Below are 18,528 nucleotides of genomic sequence, written 5' to 3'. Positions count from 1 at the left end.
ACTCTAGGTTAGCTGATGAATAGTATAGAAATTAAATAGATAAAGATATATTATTAGTGTTTGTAATACATTTTTATCAAATATATAAAAAATGATTCTTTGAATATATGTATTTGTCTGACTGGGTTATAATTGAACAGGTTAATTTAGATGGGCATAAACATTAAACAGATTGTACTAAAAAAAACAACCATATACAACTACGACTATTTACCATTGCCGCATTTTTAAATGTTGAAGAAAGATTTATCAATGTGACTATTACCATAGTCGTATTCGTAAATTTGATTTATAAATGCAGCTATGGTAAATAGCCGCATTCGTAAATGCATTACTCCTCACTCTTAAAACATAATTCAGAAGCATATAAAAATGCGACTATTTACCATAGTCGCATTTATAAATCGTATTTATGAATGTGACTAAATAGCCGCATTCTTATGTGTTGGATTTAAGACTACGTGTAAATCAAATGCGACTATATAGTCACCGTTATAAATTAAAAATAATCGTGATTTTTAAACCTTTATGTACGGGTGTAAGTTTCAATTAAACTTTAGTATAATAAATAAATTAAATATTATAAGTGTAACAAGGAGTTGACGTGAAAAAAAGTTAAGACCATATAAATATATTTATCTAATTTATCAATAGACAAACTATATTTATTTTGATTTAAAGACTAAATTCAAGTTATATATTATAATATTTCATTGACGTTCAACTTTTTTATTTTGAAGCTATTGAGTATGACAATTTATTTTATCAGTTTCTAACACAATGATATTACAATAATTTCTAGACTTAATTCTTTAAAAATAATTCAGTTATGAATTTTATGTTTTACAATTCTTAATATTTACAATATTTATTTAAAATTATTACCTTTTTGTTTGTTAATCAAATTATGTTGAGTTATGTCTTCCTTTAAAATTAAAAATCAATTTATGCATTGATATAATATTGTTAATTATGAAGTGGTCATAATATATGTTTTATATATGACAATGGTTAAAGTCATTCTTGAAAATCCTAAGTTTCAATAACGTTCCAATACTATGGTTAAGAAAAAGGTTTTAATAGTTGTTAAAAGGGTTTTAAATGTGATTAAAACTACTTTCTTTTAACGTTTTTGTTTCCACCCTAAACGAGGGTGGAAAAAATAGTTTAATTTTATAATATTTTTTAAAGAGGTAACTCATAATTTCTCTCATCTTCATTGGTTCATTCATATTGTTTTAACACCATTAAAGAGCTTTATAACTTGACATATTACAACCAACTTAACAAAACTCATTAAAAATCATTTATTTGATTTTTTAATTATTGTTATTTTTTTAGATTTATGTTTGTAACAAGAAATTCTGCATGTCATAAAAAATCAAAATATTTGAATTCATTACTTACTTTTTCATCATCATATAAGGAAGATAAAGCCAGAATTCAAAGGAGTTCACATCCTCTCCCCTTATGGGAGGTTCAGAGTGGATTGTGTGGCACAAGAAGTTTCCTTTAGCACACAAGTCAAGAACTACAAAGTCAATGCTTGGCAATTGATTGAGCAGATATTTTCTTGATTACTACAATAACTTCCAAGTTTACAAATATACCCTATTTATTGGTTGAAGTGGTAGTTACTTAAACAACTATATCTATACAGCAGAACAGAAGAAAAAATTCCATTGTAGCAAAAACCACATTAAGTGTGGTCAGGAAGTTCATGAACCATTGAATCACACAACATGGGAGGGGGAATTGAAACCCAATGTGAAATAAAGAAAACAAAGAAACAATATCTAACTCATGACAACCAAACTTGAAAAATATGCTGAGAAGAATGAGATTCAAATTCAGCAAAAATCTGGCCTTGTTCTCTTCCGAACTGATATAGAGCCTCTCTGATGATCCCAGAAGACTTTGATCTCAGAAGAATCCCTCAGATCCTCGAGGCTAATATACTGCTGCTTAGCCATCCTTAAGGAATGACACCCAGTGTCATGAATCCAAATATAAGGGTGACATGTTTCATCATAGTAATACAATAAACTCCTCAAGCTCCCTCCAACACTGCCACTCCTTCCAGGCATGTAAGCCTTATATATGCTTTTACATTTCAGTCTTTTAGAAGACCCTGGCTTCAACGTGTGAATCTTCTTCAGTATTGACCCCACCCTTATTTGCAGCTCCACTGGCCGATCACTGAGGTTCCATATCCTTGTCCCATATCCAGAACCTTGAGTGTGATCTCGACAACCATCAAAGCAGCCACCGAAAGATAGAAGGCTAAAGCCTTGCACTTTTCCCATGAGGGATACCCCAACTGCTGCTTCCTCTTGATCACCAACTTCCAAACAATGTATGTTCTTCTGCAATAGAAACTTCACTATGTATATAATATAACCAGCCGATAAATTATGCTTTTTGTGATAAAGTTTAGTTACTTTGCAAAGCTAGGGGTTTCTCATTTCTGAGGTTGTGGAAAGAATCTGTAGTAACCTTGCACTTTAGACTCCTCACAAGGACAGAATATTGTTTCGCCCTTCCATCAAGGAAGTCATAGGGTCCTTAGACGCCAAGATTTCAACAAGAAGACAGTGAAAAAGTTCATTGGCACTGACAAAATTATATAAAAATTGCTAGAATAGCTTTTCCTTTTGTTTAGTTGGGAAAGAAAAAGATGTTGTTGGCATTTGACAACAGTAGTACTCATTCAAAGATTCATGATGAGGTCTCATATGATGTTGCCTCACCTTTATTGCGAGGGCGGGTTGCTTTTGATCCAATCCAAGTTGAATAAAAAACATTACCCCAATAAGCAATTATTTTCTTTTCTCTTAGCTGTGCATTCATCTCTTCACTCTTTACTTTCTTCTCAAGTTCTCTTCGGAGTGAGAAAAGAACCATGACATGAGGCTGTTGGTTGGAACAAAACATTGATAGGATAGTTAGTTTTTGTTGCTGTCAGTACAAAAATAATAACATTGCAAAGCTAATAGCTTGTGTTGTCTCTATACAAAATGTATTTGTTTATTTACTTTGCTTCATAAATGTACAATAACAACAGCCAGAGACTTTTCTAACTAGGATAGAGTTGACTATAAAAATCAAATGATGTCATAATGTTATTGTAAGTTATAAGCAAATTATTTGACATCTAGTTTTTCGTGGTCTTTAATCTGTGTAAGTGGCTCTAACGACTTGACTACCCTACGCCACATTCATATACTTTCCTTATTCAGATTTCTCTGTCTTCTCTTACAAGCCGAAACTACTCAAACCATCATTCTCCATATCTTGTATAGTAAAAACTAAGAGAAAGAAATAACTAGTTATGTTAAATATCCATAAATAATAGTAACAATTTTCATTATTCTTGCTTTATGAGATATATAGTTATGAAAATACTAGTTAGTACTTAGTAGAAAAAAATAGAACCAAATTACACACTAACCGAGGAAAATAATTTAAATTATCATCAAATCAAAATTACCTTTATTGACTTTTACAAAATTGATCTAAACTTTATAGCACCAATAATTTAGAATTTGATGAGTATGCCATTGTTTTACAAATTATTGTGATTAGATGCATAGCCATTAAAATCATTAAAATATAGTTAGCACAAAGTGTTAGGTGAATAAAACAGGTAAAGTACAAAGGTTGGAGAGACGTACAGCACAATACAGTTTTATTTCAGATCAAAGAACAAATCTTAATGACTAGATCATAATGATCGTCAAAATGGGATACTGTCCTTATTTTATCACAGCAGTTAACCATATAAACGGGTTTAACCCCAGGTAATCTATTCCAATCAGTCTCATAACTCCTTAATTGAACTTCTTATAAGTACCCTACTTTGCCATCCTAGAAGTGTCCCAATAATAGCAATATCAATAGGAGCGGTTCAAGTCAAAGTAATGAAGAACATTGGTTCACCAAGCATCTGAACCGTTGAATTCAAAGTAAGAATACAATGTAATACGATGAATTAGCAATGTTTGTGCATACAAAATTGAAAAAGAATAAAAAATTAGGGAGAACCATAGAATATGATGAACTTTTCTGCCGTTAGACAAATTCAATAACCTCATCTTGATTGTATGATTAACCATTTATATCACCAACTACATTTCTAATGCCAAAACTGTACAAATCACAAATAAGCAGCAGCTACTGTTTAAAATAAAAGAATAGCCTTTAAAAGGAGGGGTGGCGAAAGAATTTACACAGTGGAATTTACATTTTCTGATTCTCTTCATCCTGATCTGTCTTATTTATGAGAGGCTGATTGAGATCTACTGAAGGTTCAGTGGCAATTGATAGCTCTGGTGAAGATGCACTGTCATCCATATCTTCACACTCAGCCAAGGCTTTATCTAAAGCAGACTTGGCAACTTTAGTAACCCATATCATGAGAACCACTGCCCGTAGCCAAAAATAATATTTCAGCCAGGCATTAATCAAAGAAAATAAGGAACTCTAGGTCTTAAACAACTTTTCCAAGCTCAAAAATCTCCAATTTCATAACGGTCTATAATCAACTGTGGATTCTCCAATCTTATACTTCTGTAGTTATTTAGCACCACCACATGAAACACATTACACTACACATTAATTCTAAATAACAGTAACATTCTAATAAAATAACTAATCTATGTGAAGATCTTGTTTCCTAACATAACTTGCCACTTTTCCCACCAGATCACACTCCCATATATTGCTCAAAATCCAATGCAATATAAGCATAAACCACCAAAGGAATTGACACAACAATTAAACATTTATGTAAATTGAGATAAATGATGGTCTGCTATCTCTGGTTTGCCTGCTAAAGCTTCAAATTCATTTTCTTCTGCCTGGAACTTAAAATTTAATAAGCAAAAATATGAGCAAAAAAATAGAGCCGCTGGACAGAGTATGCAAGTCTTATTAAAAGCCCTCAACTGTTGCCCAGCAATTGCAGCTGAGCTGCTAGTATACAGAGCAACAAAACCTCACATGCAAGGAAAACAGGAGCAAGGCATACAGGAGAAAGAGAACAACTTCTAGATAGAGCGTGTTAAATTTTACATTCTATGCTGTGGGGAAACAACATAACTTACCAGATATCACCAAGCCAGAAATGATCCAAGGCTGCATCCAAAAGACAAATAAATTTATGTTACATATGAGATAAAGCTCACCTATTTGATTCAATCAAGATAATTAAAGATGTTGGATATCCTACACTGACTAGAGATATGATTAAATTATAATATATAAGTGAGTCCAAACCTCACTTTACCAAATTGGTTTTGTGAGGCTAGGTAAGGTGAAGTTGAGTAGGCTTAAAGTTCTATCGAGGATGATATCAAAACTTATCAAAACCTATCCTAACCAAGGCCTCTTAGATGTTAATATAAGGAATAAAGCATAGTTTTTCATACCAAATGAGTCTTTGAGAATTCACCCCAACCACGTGTCACGTCCGATATATCCTTGAGTGTAGTTCCAACATATACAAGAGCAAGTGTTATTGGCTGCAATAACAATAACAATAAAGCATTTCAAAATCCAGAGTAATGCAAATAGGGATATACTTACTAATACTCTACAAACATCAACCTTAAATACATGTTCTTAATAGCTTAATTTAATGTACGTTCTTCCTAGAACATAAGTAGTTAACATATAAATCACAAGGATGATTACTTGTTGAATGCACTTGTTGATCCAATATTAACATTGTTCCCTTTTAAATCAATTGATCTCAAACTTTCAATATTCTTACACATCATTTTAAAGTTTAACAATATCCACTATTCATTTATATGGACAACATGCTCTCAATTTGGCACAACAACTAAAGGAATGATCTAGATAACTCCAAAGTTTAAAGTTGTCGTGTTTTTCCATTACCCATGTCAGATAGCATAGCACATTTAATACATTTTAGGTATGGGAATATCAAAATAAAAGAGCTTGGTCACCTTTTCTTAATTGGTTCTAATATTTAGGGTCCTAGACATGTCTATTCAACTTCAAGCTACTATTATTTTTGTCACTTTCTTTGATATTTTTTTCCATTGCATTTGGTTATTCTTAATAAAAATTTGTTTTGATTTTTTTCTACATTTCAAGCTTTTCTCTACTAAATTCAAGATCAATTTGGTTTTTCTCTACATTTCAAGCTTTTCTTAAAATTGTGCACAAATCATTCTTGTGAATAATTGTCTTCCCAATTTCTAGTCTCTTTGACTTCACAAGAGATTATTATTCATCAAACATTAGTGCTCACACGTAGTAGCTAAACATTAAACATTATTGCTGAAAGAACGAATCTACACATGATTGAAATTGTTCATGCCTTCTTCACGGTTGAAGATCCCACATCGACTAGAAATAAGGATATTTTATAATATATAAGTGGGTGCAAACCTTACCTTATAAGCCGATTTTATAAAGTTGAGTTAGGCTTAAAGTTCACTTCTTAATATGGTATCAGAGTCATTTATAGTCTATTCTAACGAGAGTTTGTTGGACTTACCAGGTCACTCACTATCGGACCATTCATTAATATAGTTTCACACACAAGTTGACAGTCTTAGTGTGAGGGGGTGTGTCAATATAAGTGGGTGCAAACCTCACCTTATAAGTCAATGTTCCTTTTCACTTTAGGGTGATACATTTGTGAGGAATTTGAGTGTGGCGTCAAGAGTCCTACATTTAGTGGAAATGAGTGAGATGAGAAATATATAAGAAAGACCCACAAACCTAATGTCTTAAGATTTTGGGTTGAAGATGGTATCAAGGTCTCTTATATATGGATTGACTCATGACTCAAAACTCATCGGATCCACATTCCTAAGTTAGGTACTGACTCTCCCTAGTACGCTCATTTGAGTAACCCAACAACGTTTCTCATTAAAAGTAATTGAAACAACTTTTTTCCTTCCTCTACTCTTCACAATCAAATTCCCCAAGCTACTTTGTAACCACAATAGAACATTACCCCATTTGGATGCACAAGTTTTATTCATGACCTCATTCTAGGTAAAGATAACTTTGCAAAATCTCTTGAATTCCCTTATTTGGGTTACTCACTCCTCCAAAAGAGCTATTGTTGTTTTTGTCCTCAACTTTAATGACATCATTTTTACTAACATCCCTTTTTATACTTGCCTTTTCATCTCCTATTTTGTTGTACTAGATACTATTTTCTTTGTGGACCCTTTGAATATTTCACCGATTGTTTTGACTTCAATTGTTGCCTGTACCCCACCTCCTTTTCTTACTTACCAATGACGAAATAGATTGTAGTGGTAATTCCTCAGTTGACCCTCCAGCCTCATCAACAATTTCAATTTCCATTTTGTTTATGTCACTTGCACCAAAGCTTTCCTCTGCACTGCAAAAAGGTATATGGTTCTCTCACAATCCTACTCCTCTATATGTTTGTACTTTAAATATAAAATTTTATATTTCTTATTTCTCCTGCCTTTTCTTTGGATTTTGTGCTTATTCATAAGTCTACAAGTGAAGTCTTGGCTAATTCCAATTGGCGTTGGGCAATGGATGAAATGATGACTTTACACTCTACTGGCACTTATGAACTTGTTTCTTTATCTGTTGACTATTTTTCCAGCAACTTGAAGAATATTTTAGTTAAATCAATTTGGATTGTTTGGTTAAAGGTTAAGTGGGTTAGAAAGTTTGTAATGAACTTGAGCTTTTGCAAGGTCTCGCATTTAATTGATTAAAACAAGTTTTAATCAATTAAAATCACTTGAAGACACTTTCTTTAAAGATTTTAACTGGTTAAATACTCGAATTAATCCATTAAAATGCTCTTATATAGTGTGTGAGAAACATTTTAATGGATTTAATTCAATTTTAATGAATTAATCCTATCAATTATATATAGAAGCTATCTCAAACTAGTTTCACTGAATCAAATTGAGAAAGTATTTGAATATATCAAATACCTAAGGAGAACTCAAAAGCTATAGAAAATATATTTCTAGGTACCTTTACAAGATCAAAAAACATGAAGATAATTGGTTAAAGAATCATCTTGAAGGTTACCTTTGTGTCCTTGTTTTTTTATGTCTCTTTCAAGAGTTTGTCCGGGTAATCATGTTCTTTTTTACTACATTATTGTGTGTAAGTTGTTGACCAAGGTGGTCAAGGTGATTCTTATGATAGGGTTTCACAAGAGGTTGTAAAAAATCTTGTAAAACTTTGAAATGTTAGTTGTTCTAATAAGGGTTGTTAGACAAATAGACGTAGTTTAGTTGTGAGAGGGAACCAATATAATTCTTCGTGTTTCTCTTTTTCTTACTACCTCTACAAATTTGATTTTTGAGCTAAAACAAGTGTTCTCTAAAATTGAAGCCAATGAACATTATCTTGACATTTCTTTAAAATCATACAAGTTTCTTGAATGTTTTATCTTTGATTCAAAGTAAATACCTCATCCAATTTTGAAAATCTTTCAAACTTACCCTCTCTCTTAAACTCAGCCTTTGTTTCTAAAATTGACACGACTATTGTTGGCTATCGATAGATATATATGGGAAAGATTAGACAAAAATGATACTTTTGTTCTTTTCTTTCTTGACATGGTTTACATACTATTGGCCTTTCACCAATTGATTTTTAAATTGTCTTCTTTGTGGTGAATTATAGGATGAAGTTTGTATGAATCAGCCAATAGGTTTAACAAAGTCTAGTGACTCTTGCTTTATTTGTCAACTTCATTCTCACTATAGTTTCTTGTGTCTAGTGTAGTTGTTTTTAGCTCTGCCTTAGTACAATGCAGCACAACTCATTTTCTCCATTCATTCTCCTTTTGGCAAATGCAGTTATCTTGTTTATGGATGACATAAATGATACTCAATAACTCAAAACCAACCTTTTCAATTAATCTCAGACAAAAGACTCTAGACCTTGCAAATACTTTTTAGGATTGAAGTTTTGGTATTCTAACTAAAGCCAATACACTAGATTGTCATCCTAGTAATATTAAGCTTAATCCAGGTTAAGAAGACCCATAAAAAACATGTAAGCCTACACAGTTATCTCACTGTGGTGAGTCAATGAGATGTCATATGTAGTCTTCAGTACATAAAAAATGAATAAGGAAAAGGACTACTCTGTATGAACATAAAGGCAATGCCAAAATATCACTTGTTATTGTGATGCTGACAGGTAGGACCACTATCATATAAGAGATCTAGTTCTGGGTATCGTTTTCATATTGGAGGTAATATGATTTGGGCATAAGAAGTAGAGCATAGTTGCTAGATCTCAAGTCAAAGTTGAATATTGTGCTACGATAACAATTGCATGCAAGATTACGTGGCTCAGGCAACTATTCCAACAACTAACAAAAGTTATCTGCGACAATCAAATTGCACTTCACATTGCATCAAGTCCAATCTTCCATGAATGGACCAAACACAAATAGATTTTCACTTAGTAAATTGCAAGAGAGAAGGTGCTTTAAGAGGAAACCACAATTTACTTTGTCAACTCAAGCAACCAGTTGACCAACATGTCTATTAAATCCCTTATAGGCTCTCATATTGACTACATCAGTGACAAACTAGGCTAATATGACATATAAGCTCTAGCTTGAGAGGGAATTGTCATATTTAATACATTTTAAATATGGAAATAGTTGTCCACCAAGGATGCAGTACAACAATTTAAGGGTTTGATGTGTTCTTATGTATTTATGATTGATTTCATTGTACCCTAATATGTGATTATAAACAAGAGTGGACATAAAACTCAACATTCAAATATATTTCTTCTTTTATAAATCATATTCTTTCATAATTTAATATTGAAAACATTTAAGACAAACTTTTTTCCGAATACAGCATGCTACCACAAGAAAATCCAATTAATTTTTAGCAAGTTTTAATTTTGTAACTAGGAGTGGAACATGTCAGATTTGGCCTATTTATTTAAAGTAGACTATCTTTTAAGCCTTTGCCTGACTTGTTTTAAAGTTTGGTCTGGCCTGCCTGAAAACCAATTAACGTGACTTGTTCTATAAAAGGCTAGTGGACCTTCTTCATCACCTAAATTATTTCAATTTTTGTAAGACTAATATTAATATAAAAAAATAAGCAATAAGTCATTCAATTAAAAATAGACATGTTGAGTTGTGGTCCTCTCCAAAAAGTAAATAATTAAATTTTATTGAGATCATTACTACCAAACATATTATGAGATAATTCAAAAACTCAACTACTATTAATTATAGGAATAGAAATGTAAAAAACCATTGTCCATCAAACATGGTATCCATCCAAACCATGTTTAATAAGTTCATACTCATCCACAAGAAGCAAAAGTCTACAACAGAAATTGACAAGCTAATCTTGCATGCCTGATAGAATTTTTTTATAGCCTAAGCCTGGCCTTTTTTTATTTTAATAGGCTTTTATTTCAAAAATTTAGCATGACCTTTATAGTAAACAGGCCAAGTCAGGCCATAGAAACAGAAATTCATTGCTAAGGGTAAAGCCCCCTACATATAATTGATCAGAGATAAAGAAGATACCATCATTCCTAACCAGGAAGTCAGTGTGTATTCCCCTAATGGAACAGGAGTCACAGACAGGAAGTAATTTAACAAGTTAAATGGTACAAAAGGAGCAAGCCGAAGGAGTATCAAAATCTGTAAAGACAGAGAAATTAAAACATTCAGAGATTCAATTGAGAAAAAATTAAAAAATTAACACGATATAATATAAATGTGATTAAGCAAAATTCTAGCACGATAATAACCTTCCTAAGCAATTATTAGTATACATAATAATAGCCTTTCTTGTTTGTTTTAACAGGCAATCAAACTTATACACCGTAATTTCAGACATTCCATAGTATACATAACTTCATGATACACTTACTCTTCTTGAGCCATTTCAGAAACAAGAATTCCAAAAGGACAAAACAAGATAGAAACAAATGGAACATTATAAAATAAACATCAAAAGTATGAAAACTTAAAAAAAAAAGTTATTACTGAGTGTTAGACATGTAAGAAAATCATTCAATTATTGGATCTACAAACCTTAAAGCCAGATTTCTGAATTGCAATTGTTACTGATCTAAACTGAGGATAATCCTTTAACCTTGAAACAACAAGTGATTTCCCAATCTGCATAGATAGAAAACTATACTAATAACCCCAGGAAGGAAATAAATTTATCATAATACAGAAACAAGTGGACCAAGAAGCAGCACAATTGAAAGGCTGAGAAAATTTCAAGAATAATGCAAATGAAGAAAGGCTAACGGATAAAGGGCATATTGTAATACTTGAGAAAAACTTAAATTTATAATTTTTGCCATAGCAACTAGGAAACTGAAAAGTGAATCAATCATGCCATAACTCTATTTTTCTTTAATTTGAAAAAATACTAATAAATGTAAAACTAGAAAACTTACTGTTCTACCAAGAAGGAATGCAGCTACTGCACCAACAGTTGAACCAATAGAGTCAGCAATGAAGCCAATTGGAAGGCCAAATAGATAACCACCCCCAAGCTGAACAAAAAGTATCAGGTAAAGTGACTCAACAAATTATTTCTGCCTTTGGTTGATTAAGTTTACTTCTTCATCAGTTGTATTGCAAAGGAGATGTAAAGCAATGAGTAAACTGTTTATAATGCAAACCTTTGTTATACAATAGAAATTATAAACGAATCATTTAAGAAGTAATGGAGGTGTTTGGAACATACATCAAATTGTGGACACAAATATACTTTATAGTAAAACTAATAGTATAATGCAACAATGTCAACTAATTTGTAGAACTTAAACAGGTAAATGGTAACCCTGATGAATTCAATTTAAAAATTTACAAGTTCATAAAGGTAAGAATCGCAAATACCAAACAATATTTTAAAGAACAATTATTAGCGTAAATGCAGACAGGCCACAGTTCTTATACAGGTAATTGAGAATTCCATATTCCTATGAAGTACAAATTGAGGAATCAAATATTCTTACAGTAAGTACAGAGGCTGGAACTGCCAAGACAGTCAATGGAATGTAAACAGCTATCCTGAAAATGACCAAACAAACATGGGTTGACAAATTCACGTATTCAAGTCCGTTGTTATCTTGATATATTTTAATATGCCCATTTGAATTCCTTTCCATGATACTATGAATAGCATAAAGCCTATCATGAATGAAAGCACATGACAATCTCCTGTAAAGATGACCTTTACAAATTGCACCCCAAACTAAAGCAATTACATGATAGAAACAAGTATCACTATTATGAGATTTTAAAAACAAATGGTGATAATCACCAAGTCGAAATTTTAGTGGTCAATAATAAAAATAGACTTACAGAGCAAGTGGACCCCATGGCCCAAGACTATTATCAATCCATACCAATAAGTCCTTCAGAATCTGTAGAGCAAAAATAGAGGGTAATAGATTCAAAATCTCCACGCAACAGGAACTGTTGGGAAAGAAAATTCAAAATGCGGTGCTTGTAATGAAGAATACAGTAAAAGTGGTATTGTAGATTGTATGCATGAACAAGGGAGTGGGGATTCCCATTCGTAATACAAAGCCATTATCCTCTATTCTTTTCCGCTTTTCACAGTAAGAAACCAAACCAAATTCAAACAAAAATCTCCATTTTTTAATGATACTCCAATTCTAAAAATTGCACAAGGTGCTACTTATATTATCCCCCTTGATTGAAATTCCTGTATGCAAACACCACTTCAATTTTTTTCTGCCACATGTGAGTAATGAGACAATCATGGAAGAAGCCGCAGACACAAGGTAATTCTAAGAGCGTGTCATGGAAATTAATCAACTCAACAAAAATGCACCCACCCCATTTCAAGTTCAAACAGAAAGAACTAAAAGAGCTAGATAGAAGAACCCAGAAGTGAAATTGGATTAAAAAAAGAACCTTGTCAACTGGGAGAGTTAAAAAACCAACAACAATGGCGGCAACAAGAAGAAGCAGAAGAGTGATGTTGAGAGCAGAGGTCCACGTGAAAGACATGGTGGTTGGTTCATTCAGACCCAAAGGGGAAAGGGTTGAATCACCACTTAAAGTCGTGTCCTTTGATCTTATCTGATCATTCTGTCCACTTTATGTCTCCAAAAATTAATTCCTGAACAACACAGAGTATGACCACTTCCTTGCCTCTGTAACTTCTCTCTGGCTACACTACACTATTTCTTATTAATTTCATGATAATGATGTTTTGGATTATCAACATTTTACAAACTTTACAATTTAAACAAACTATTTCATCCCATTCTTAATATAAGAGATATTTATTTTAGAAGAAACTGATGGTAGTTTTATAAGATATTTTATAATGTTTATGTTTTTTTTTATTTCTATTAAATACACTGAATATGCAATTTTTTATTGATAAATAATGAGAAGAAGTAGTCATAAATATTGATAATATTATTAATAAAATAAATTATTATTTTTATTAATATTTTGTAATTTTATTAGAAGTACCTCGTATTAGAGATAAAGAAGTATTCACAATTAAATAAAATATGCTTAGATTAAAATAGTTGTCCAATTTTTTAATAAAATTGTATTCATGTATATTTCTCATATTATATATATATATATATATATATATATATATATATATATATAATATGTCACTTTTATCAAATGTTTCAGAAAAAAAAAAGTAAATTTTGAAATTGTTAAAACTAATTTTATATTTATACACATTCAATTTTATTAAAATTTAACAACAATGTCTATACATTGATATTCATATTATAATATATTTTGAAAAATATATTATATTGATTTTAATTTTTAAAAACAAAGTATAAAAATAATTTAAATTAATGTATATTATCTTATGAATGAAGATGATGTTCAACTAAATATTCTTTAGTACAATAAATATCTAATAATAATATATCTTTATTTTTTATTGTATATTGTCATTAGTGATGTTACTATTGAATAAGATTAATATATAACTTAATTTTTTTATTAATTATTATTTAATTTTAATATATTTTAAACATGTTGACATTTAAAAACCATTCAATCTGAACCCATACATATTATATTATTTATAAATAGGTGACTGAGAATAATACAAATATATCTAAGGTATGTACTAATTATAACTAATATGAAATAAATTAAGTGAGACTCCACTTCCATGCTCTTTTCACTGTTTTGTATAATTGTATCCTATTTCCTTGAAAGATCTATGACAAGGGAAAGAAGATGAACAATAAATAGGAACAATTATGGAAGCGGCAGAACCGTCAATAATTAATGAACCTACAGTCACACTCACTGCTTCAACCCTCTTATTGCTTATTAAATCAATTTATTTTATTTTAAAAACAAGTCAGCATAAAATTGGATTTAAATTACTTTCTATGAAAAATATTTATATCCTTTAATTAAAAATTTAATCTTATAATTATGAGGTGACTCCATCTATCCCACAACATAACATATGTCGGGTCTAGTACACGTGAGATATCTAAGGCTCCCTACAATCTGCTTAAAGTATGTTGCATCTACAGTTCACCTATCACCTTCCTTCCTAAGCTTAATTCCAATTTCAATTGGAGTTTTAACTGGGTTTGAATCCCCCATCTTAAAAGTTTTCTCTGTTTAATGAAGATTCCATCGTCTCCTTGGATGACTTCAATGCCCAAAAAAGTAGGACATAAGACCGAGACTAGTCATATCAAATTTCTTCATCATGATATGCTTGAGTCACCAATCATTTTGAGATTACTTCTTGTAAAAATAACATCATCAACATAAAGACATAAAATTAGCAAATCTTCATAATCATTAGTCTTTACATAAAGACCATGATCTGATGCACATAAAGACATAAAATTAGCAAATCTCCATAATCATTAGTCTTTACATAAAGACCATGATCTGATGCACATTTTTTGAATCCAATGGCATGAAGAAATGAATCAATCATTTTGTTCCAAGCTCTTGGTGTCTGTTTAAGACCATATAAAGCCTTAGTTAGTCTGTACACATTCTCCTCTTTGTCAGATTGTATGAAACCTGACGGCTGCTTTACACAAACCTCTTCATCAAGTGGATCGTTTAGTTTAGAAACACATACTTGACGTCCATTTGGTGAATTATCCATTGTCTTTGTGTAGCTAAAGCAATGATTAATCTCATTGTTTCCATTTGAGCTACAGGAGAAAATATTTCTTCATAATCATAGCCTTCTCTTTGCTCGAATCCCTTTGCCACCAACCTTGCCTTATATCTATCAATCTCACCATTTGCTTTCACTTTAATCTTGTACACCCACTTCACATCAATTGCTTTGTGTCCTTTTGGAAGATCAGTGAGTTGCCATGTATTGTTTTTCTGAATCGCCATCAATTCTTCATTCATAGCCTCTTGTCATTTGGGGTGTTGAATGGCATATGCAAGTCTCACAGGTTCTGAATCTACAAGAAAAGCAAAATGAACCAATTCTCCATTGTCATCAACTTCATCATCAAGATTTACTTCGTAATTTTGAAGGTGTACATGTTGTCATTTTTGCCTTCTTGGTTGCTCCATTATAGTTGCAATTGGAGCTGCAACTTCAGGTTGAATTACAGCTTCGGGTTGAACTGCAGGTGCTTCAAGAGTGACTCCATCTTCCACATCATCGTTCAAAACGTAAATATATCGTTTTTTCGAATTCATTTCAGTTGTTGCATTCCATTGTCATTCCTCATCTTCGGCAAATGTAACATCACGACTAACAATCACCTTCTTTGTCATTGGATTGTACAATTTGTATCTCCCATGCTTATATCCAATGAAAATTATTTTCATTGCCTTATCATCCAACTTTGATCTTGCTACCTTGGGGACATGAGCATAAGTAATTGACCCAAATATCTTCAAGTGCTGCACATTGGGTTTGAATCCACTACATGCATCAATTGAAGTTGTGTTAGGAACACTCTGACTGAGTGATTTGTTTATCAAATATACCGCACATGTTACGGTCTCAGCCCAAAAATAATTTGGCATACCTTTCGCTTTAAGCATGCTCCTTGTCATGTCCATGATTACTTTATTATTTCTCTCGACAACTCTGTTGTGTTGGGGTTTGTAGGGATAGGTTATGTTATGCTGCAACCCAAGTTCTTCACAGTGTCTCTTGAACTCATTAGACTTGTACTCACCCCCTTCATCACTACGCATCATCTTAATTAGTCAGCCACTCTGTCTTTCAACAAATGCTTTAAATATTTTAAAGCACTAAAATACCTCATCCTTGCTTTTCAATAGATAAATCCAGGTTAGGGTGATGAATATGGGGTAAACCATTCACTAAAATATTTTCCAAACTCTGAAAATTTAAGTGCCCAAAGCGTAAATATCACAACCACGATTCATTATTCACTATTGCATTAAAGCACTTGAAATCACCCATATGAAAATCTTCTAGAAACATTTAGTTTTTTGATGAAAAGGTTTTAAGAATCAAATTACATTTTTTTATCAAAAATTGAGAATTTATTTTCAACTATATGCATCACGTAACCCTTTTCGGCCAGCTGATACTCAATAGATTACTTTTCATATCAGGTACATAGAAAACATCATAAATGTACCTGTGATCACCATTTTTCAATGTGATAAGAATTCACCCTTTTCCAGTCACCAGAACGAACCTGCCATCACTAAATTTCACTTTTGTGCGAAATAAGTCATCCAAATCTTCAAATAGCTCCTTCTAACCACACATATGATTCGTGCAACCTGTATCCAAATACCAAGTTTGATTGTTTGGAGTTTCATTTGATGTGGCTGACATTAATACTGCATGATCCTCTTCATCTTGTTCGTGATTACGATCTTCTTGGGCACAACTGGTAGCATGATTATCACCTGTTGATCTGCACTCATTTGCATAATGGTTGTGTTTATGGCAGTTATAACACTCCACATTTGATTTATTATACATGCCCCCTCGTCCTCCGCGCCTAGAGTTATTTGAACTTGGATTGTGATTGGAACCAGTGGTGTTTTGCTTAGCGCCTCCATGATTTTGGCCACTGCGATCTTTGCTGGAATAGCTACCACCACGTCCCCATCCTTTGCCACGTGAACTACCGTGTTTATGATAGGAGATACCAATTGAGGATTGTGCTTCTAAAGCCTGTTCAATTGGTTTTTCAATCTTATTGTCATTCATCTGTTGCTCATGCGCTCGTAGGGAACCAGACAATAACCTTACTGTCATTTTTTATATGTCATTGGCCTCTTCAATTGCGGCAACAACATGTTCAAATTTGAGAGTTAAAGACCTCCAAATCTTCTCCACCTTTGCCTGCTCCGAATGTGTTTCGCCATTGGTCTTCATCTAATTTCTCAAGGCAAGAACTTTATTTATATAGACATCAATAGTCTCTGTGGTTTCCATCTGCAACAATTCATATTGGCGTCTCAGGGTTTGAAGACGCACTCTCTTGATCTTGTCATCACCTTTATAATTTGTTGACAAAATGATTCAAGCCTCACCTGTAGTTGTTGTTCCTTCTATCTGCTCAAACGTCTCGTCATTCATCCATTGATGGATGAGATACAAAATCTTTGTCCTTCTTCTTCTGACCAAGATGCGCTACTCGTTGCGCCTCAGTTGCATTATCAACTAATGCAGACACTTCACTCTCAACGACATCCCATAACTCATGATAATCAAACAAAACTTTCATCTGCACACACCATCGATTGTAATTTTTTCCATCAAGGATAGGGACTGATAATTGGGTAGAGTTCATGATAACAGACAAGCTCTGATACGAGTTGTAGAAACTAATTGAAGGAAATAACAAAAGGCAAAAAGTTGTAGAAACTGATTGAACATAATTGCACGAAATTGCAAAACTGATACATTCATTTTAATTTACTTCAATAATATAAATATATAATAAAATTACAAATACTGGAAGTTACAAAATAGGAATATTAACAACCATGTAAATTAATCATTAGTGCAATACTAACGGTAAATAATTTTAGTATAATAAAATCTGAATTAATAACCAATAATAATAATAATATAAAAATGATATTTTTACTAATTATATTTATTTAACTTTTGATTGTAGTTGCTAATATATATTAGAAGTATCTCCCCTAACATAATAATATATATATATATATAAATTCTTATCATATATGCAAATTCCTTTTTTTAAGGTAACATAACAAGTCAATCAATAAAAAAAAATATGAAATAAAAATTAATTTTAAAAATAGTAAATAATTAATGATTATATTAATTAAATTAGATATTATTTTATAAATTATAAAATTATTAATATTTAAAATAATTTTTATTATTAACTAGTGGAAACACAACATCCAATTTATTTATTATTATTATTATTATTATGAGTGTTTGTATTTTTAAATATAAAATATTATTAAAAAAATAGAAACATTTTCTCTCTTCAATTCTAAAACATATAATTTTAATAATTAAGTTATATTAAAAAATA

At 31.7% G+C, this 18,528-nt stretch overlaps 2 protein-coding genes and 1 pseudogene across 5 annotated transcripts; all 3 read right to left on the bottom strand.

Moving 5' to 3' along the window:
* Window positions 1-1,557: 1,557 nt before the first annotated feature.
* On the bottom strand, window positions 1,558-2,928 carry LOC137806846 (uncharacterized). Its single transcript, XM_068607182.1, has 2 exons — window positions 2,751-2,928; window positions 1,558-2,366 (listed from the first exon to the last, which is right to left on the bottom strand). The coding sequence occupies exons 1-2, from the start codon at window positions 2,802-2,804 to the stop codon at window positions 1,851-1,853; spliced, it is 570 nt and encodes a 189-aa protein (XP_068463283.1). The 5' UTR covers window positions 2,805-2,928; the 3' UTR covers window positions 1,558-1,850.
* Window positions 2,929-4,053: 1,125 nt separating this feature from the next.
* Window positions 4,054-13,193, bottom strand: LOC137806845 (uncharacterized). 4 transcript variants are annotated; one of them, XM_068607181.1, is made up of 9 exons: window positions 12,941-13,193; window positions 12,362-12,423; window positions 12,013-12,067; window positions 11,449-11,547; window positions 11,072-11,158; window positions 10,559-10,675; window positions 5,430-5,522; window positions 5,106-5,136; window positions 4,054-4,569 (listed from the first exon to the last, which is right to left on the bottom strand). In XM_068607181.1, exons 1-9 carry the CDS (start codon window positions 13,034-13,036, stop codon window positions 4,562-4,564), a joined length of 648 nt encoding a protein of 215 aa, XP_068463282.1. In that variant the 5' UTR covers window positions 13,037-13,193; the 3' UTR covers window positions 4,054-4,561. The 4 variants fall into 4 exon arrangements, with proteins under 4 accessions (XP_068463282.1, XP_068463279.1, XP_068463280.1 ...); XM_068607178.1 differs by having other exon boundaries at window positions 4,054-4,424; XM_068607180.1 differs by having other exon boundaries at window positions 4,499-4,865.
* Window positions 13,194-15,559: 2,366 nt separating this feature from the next.
* LOC137839338 (uncharacterized) lies at window positions 15,560-17,219 on the bottom strand (annotated as a pseudogene).
* Between the last annotated feature and the right edge of the window lie 1,309 nt (window positions 17,220-18,528).

Source organism: Phaseolus vulgaris, chromosome 3, assembly GCF_000499845.2.
Source record: "Phaseolus vulgaris cultivar G19833 chromosome 3, P. vulgaris v2.0, whole genome shotgun sequence".
In the NCBI taxonomy this organism is placed as follows: domain Eukaryota; kingdom Viridiplantae; phylum Streptophyta; class Magnoliopsida; order Fabales; family Fabaceae; genus Phaseolus; species Phaseolus vulgaris.
The sequence above is the reverse complement of the archived record's forward strand: the minus strand, read 5'-3'. Positions and strand labels throughout refer to the sequence as shown.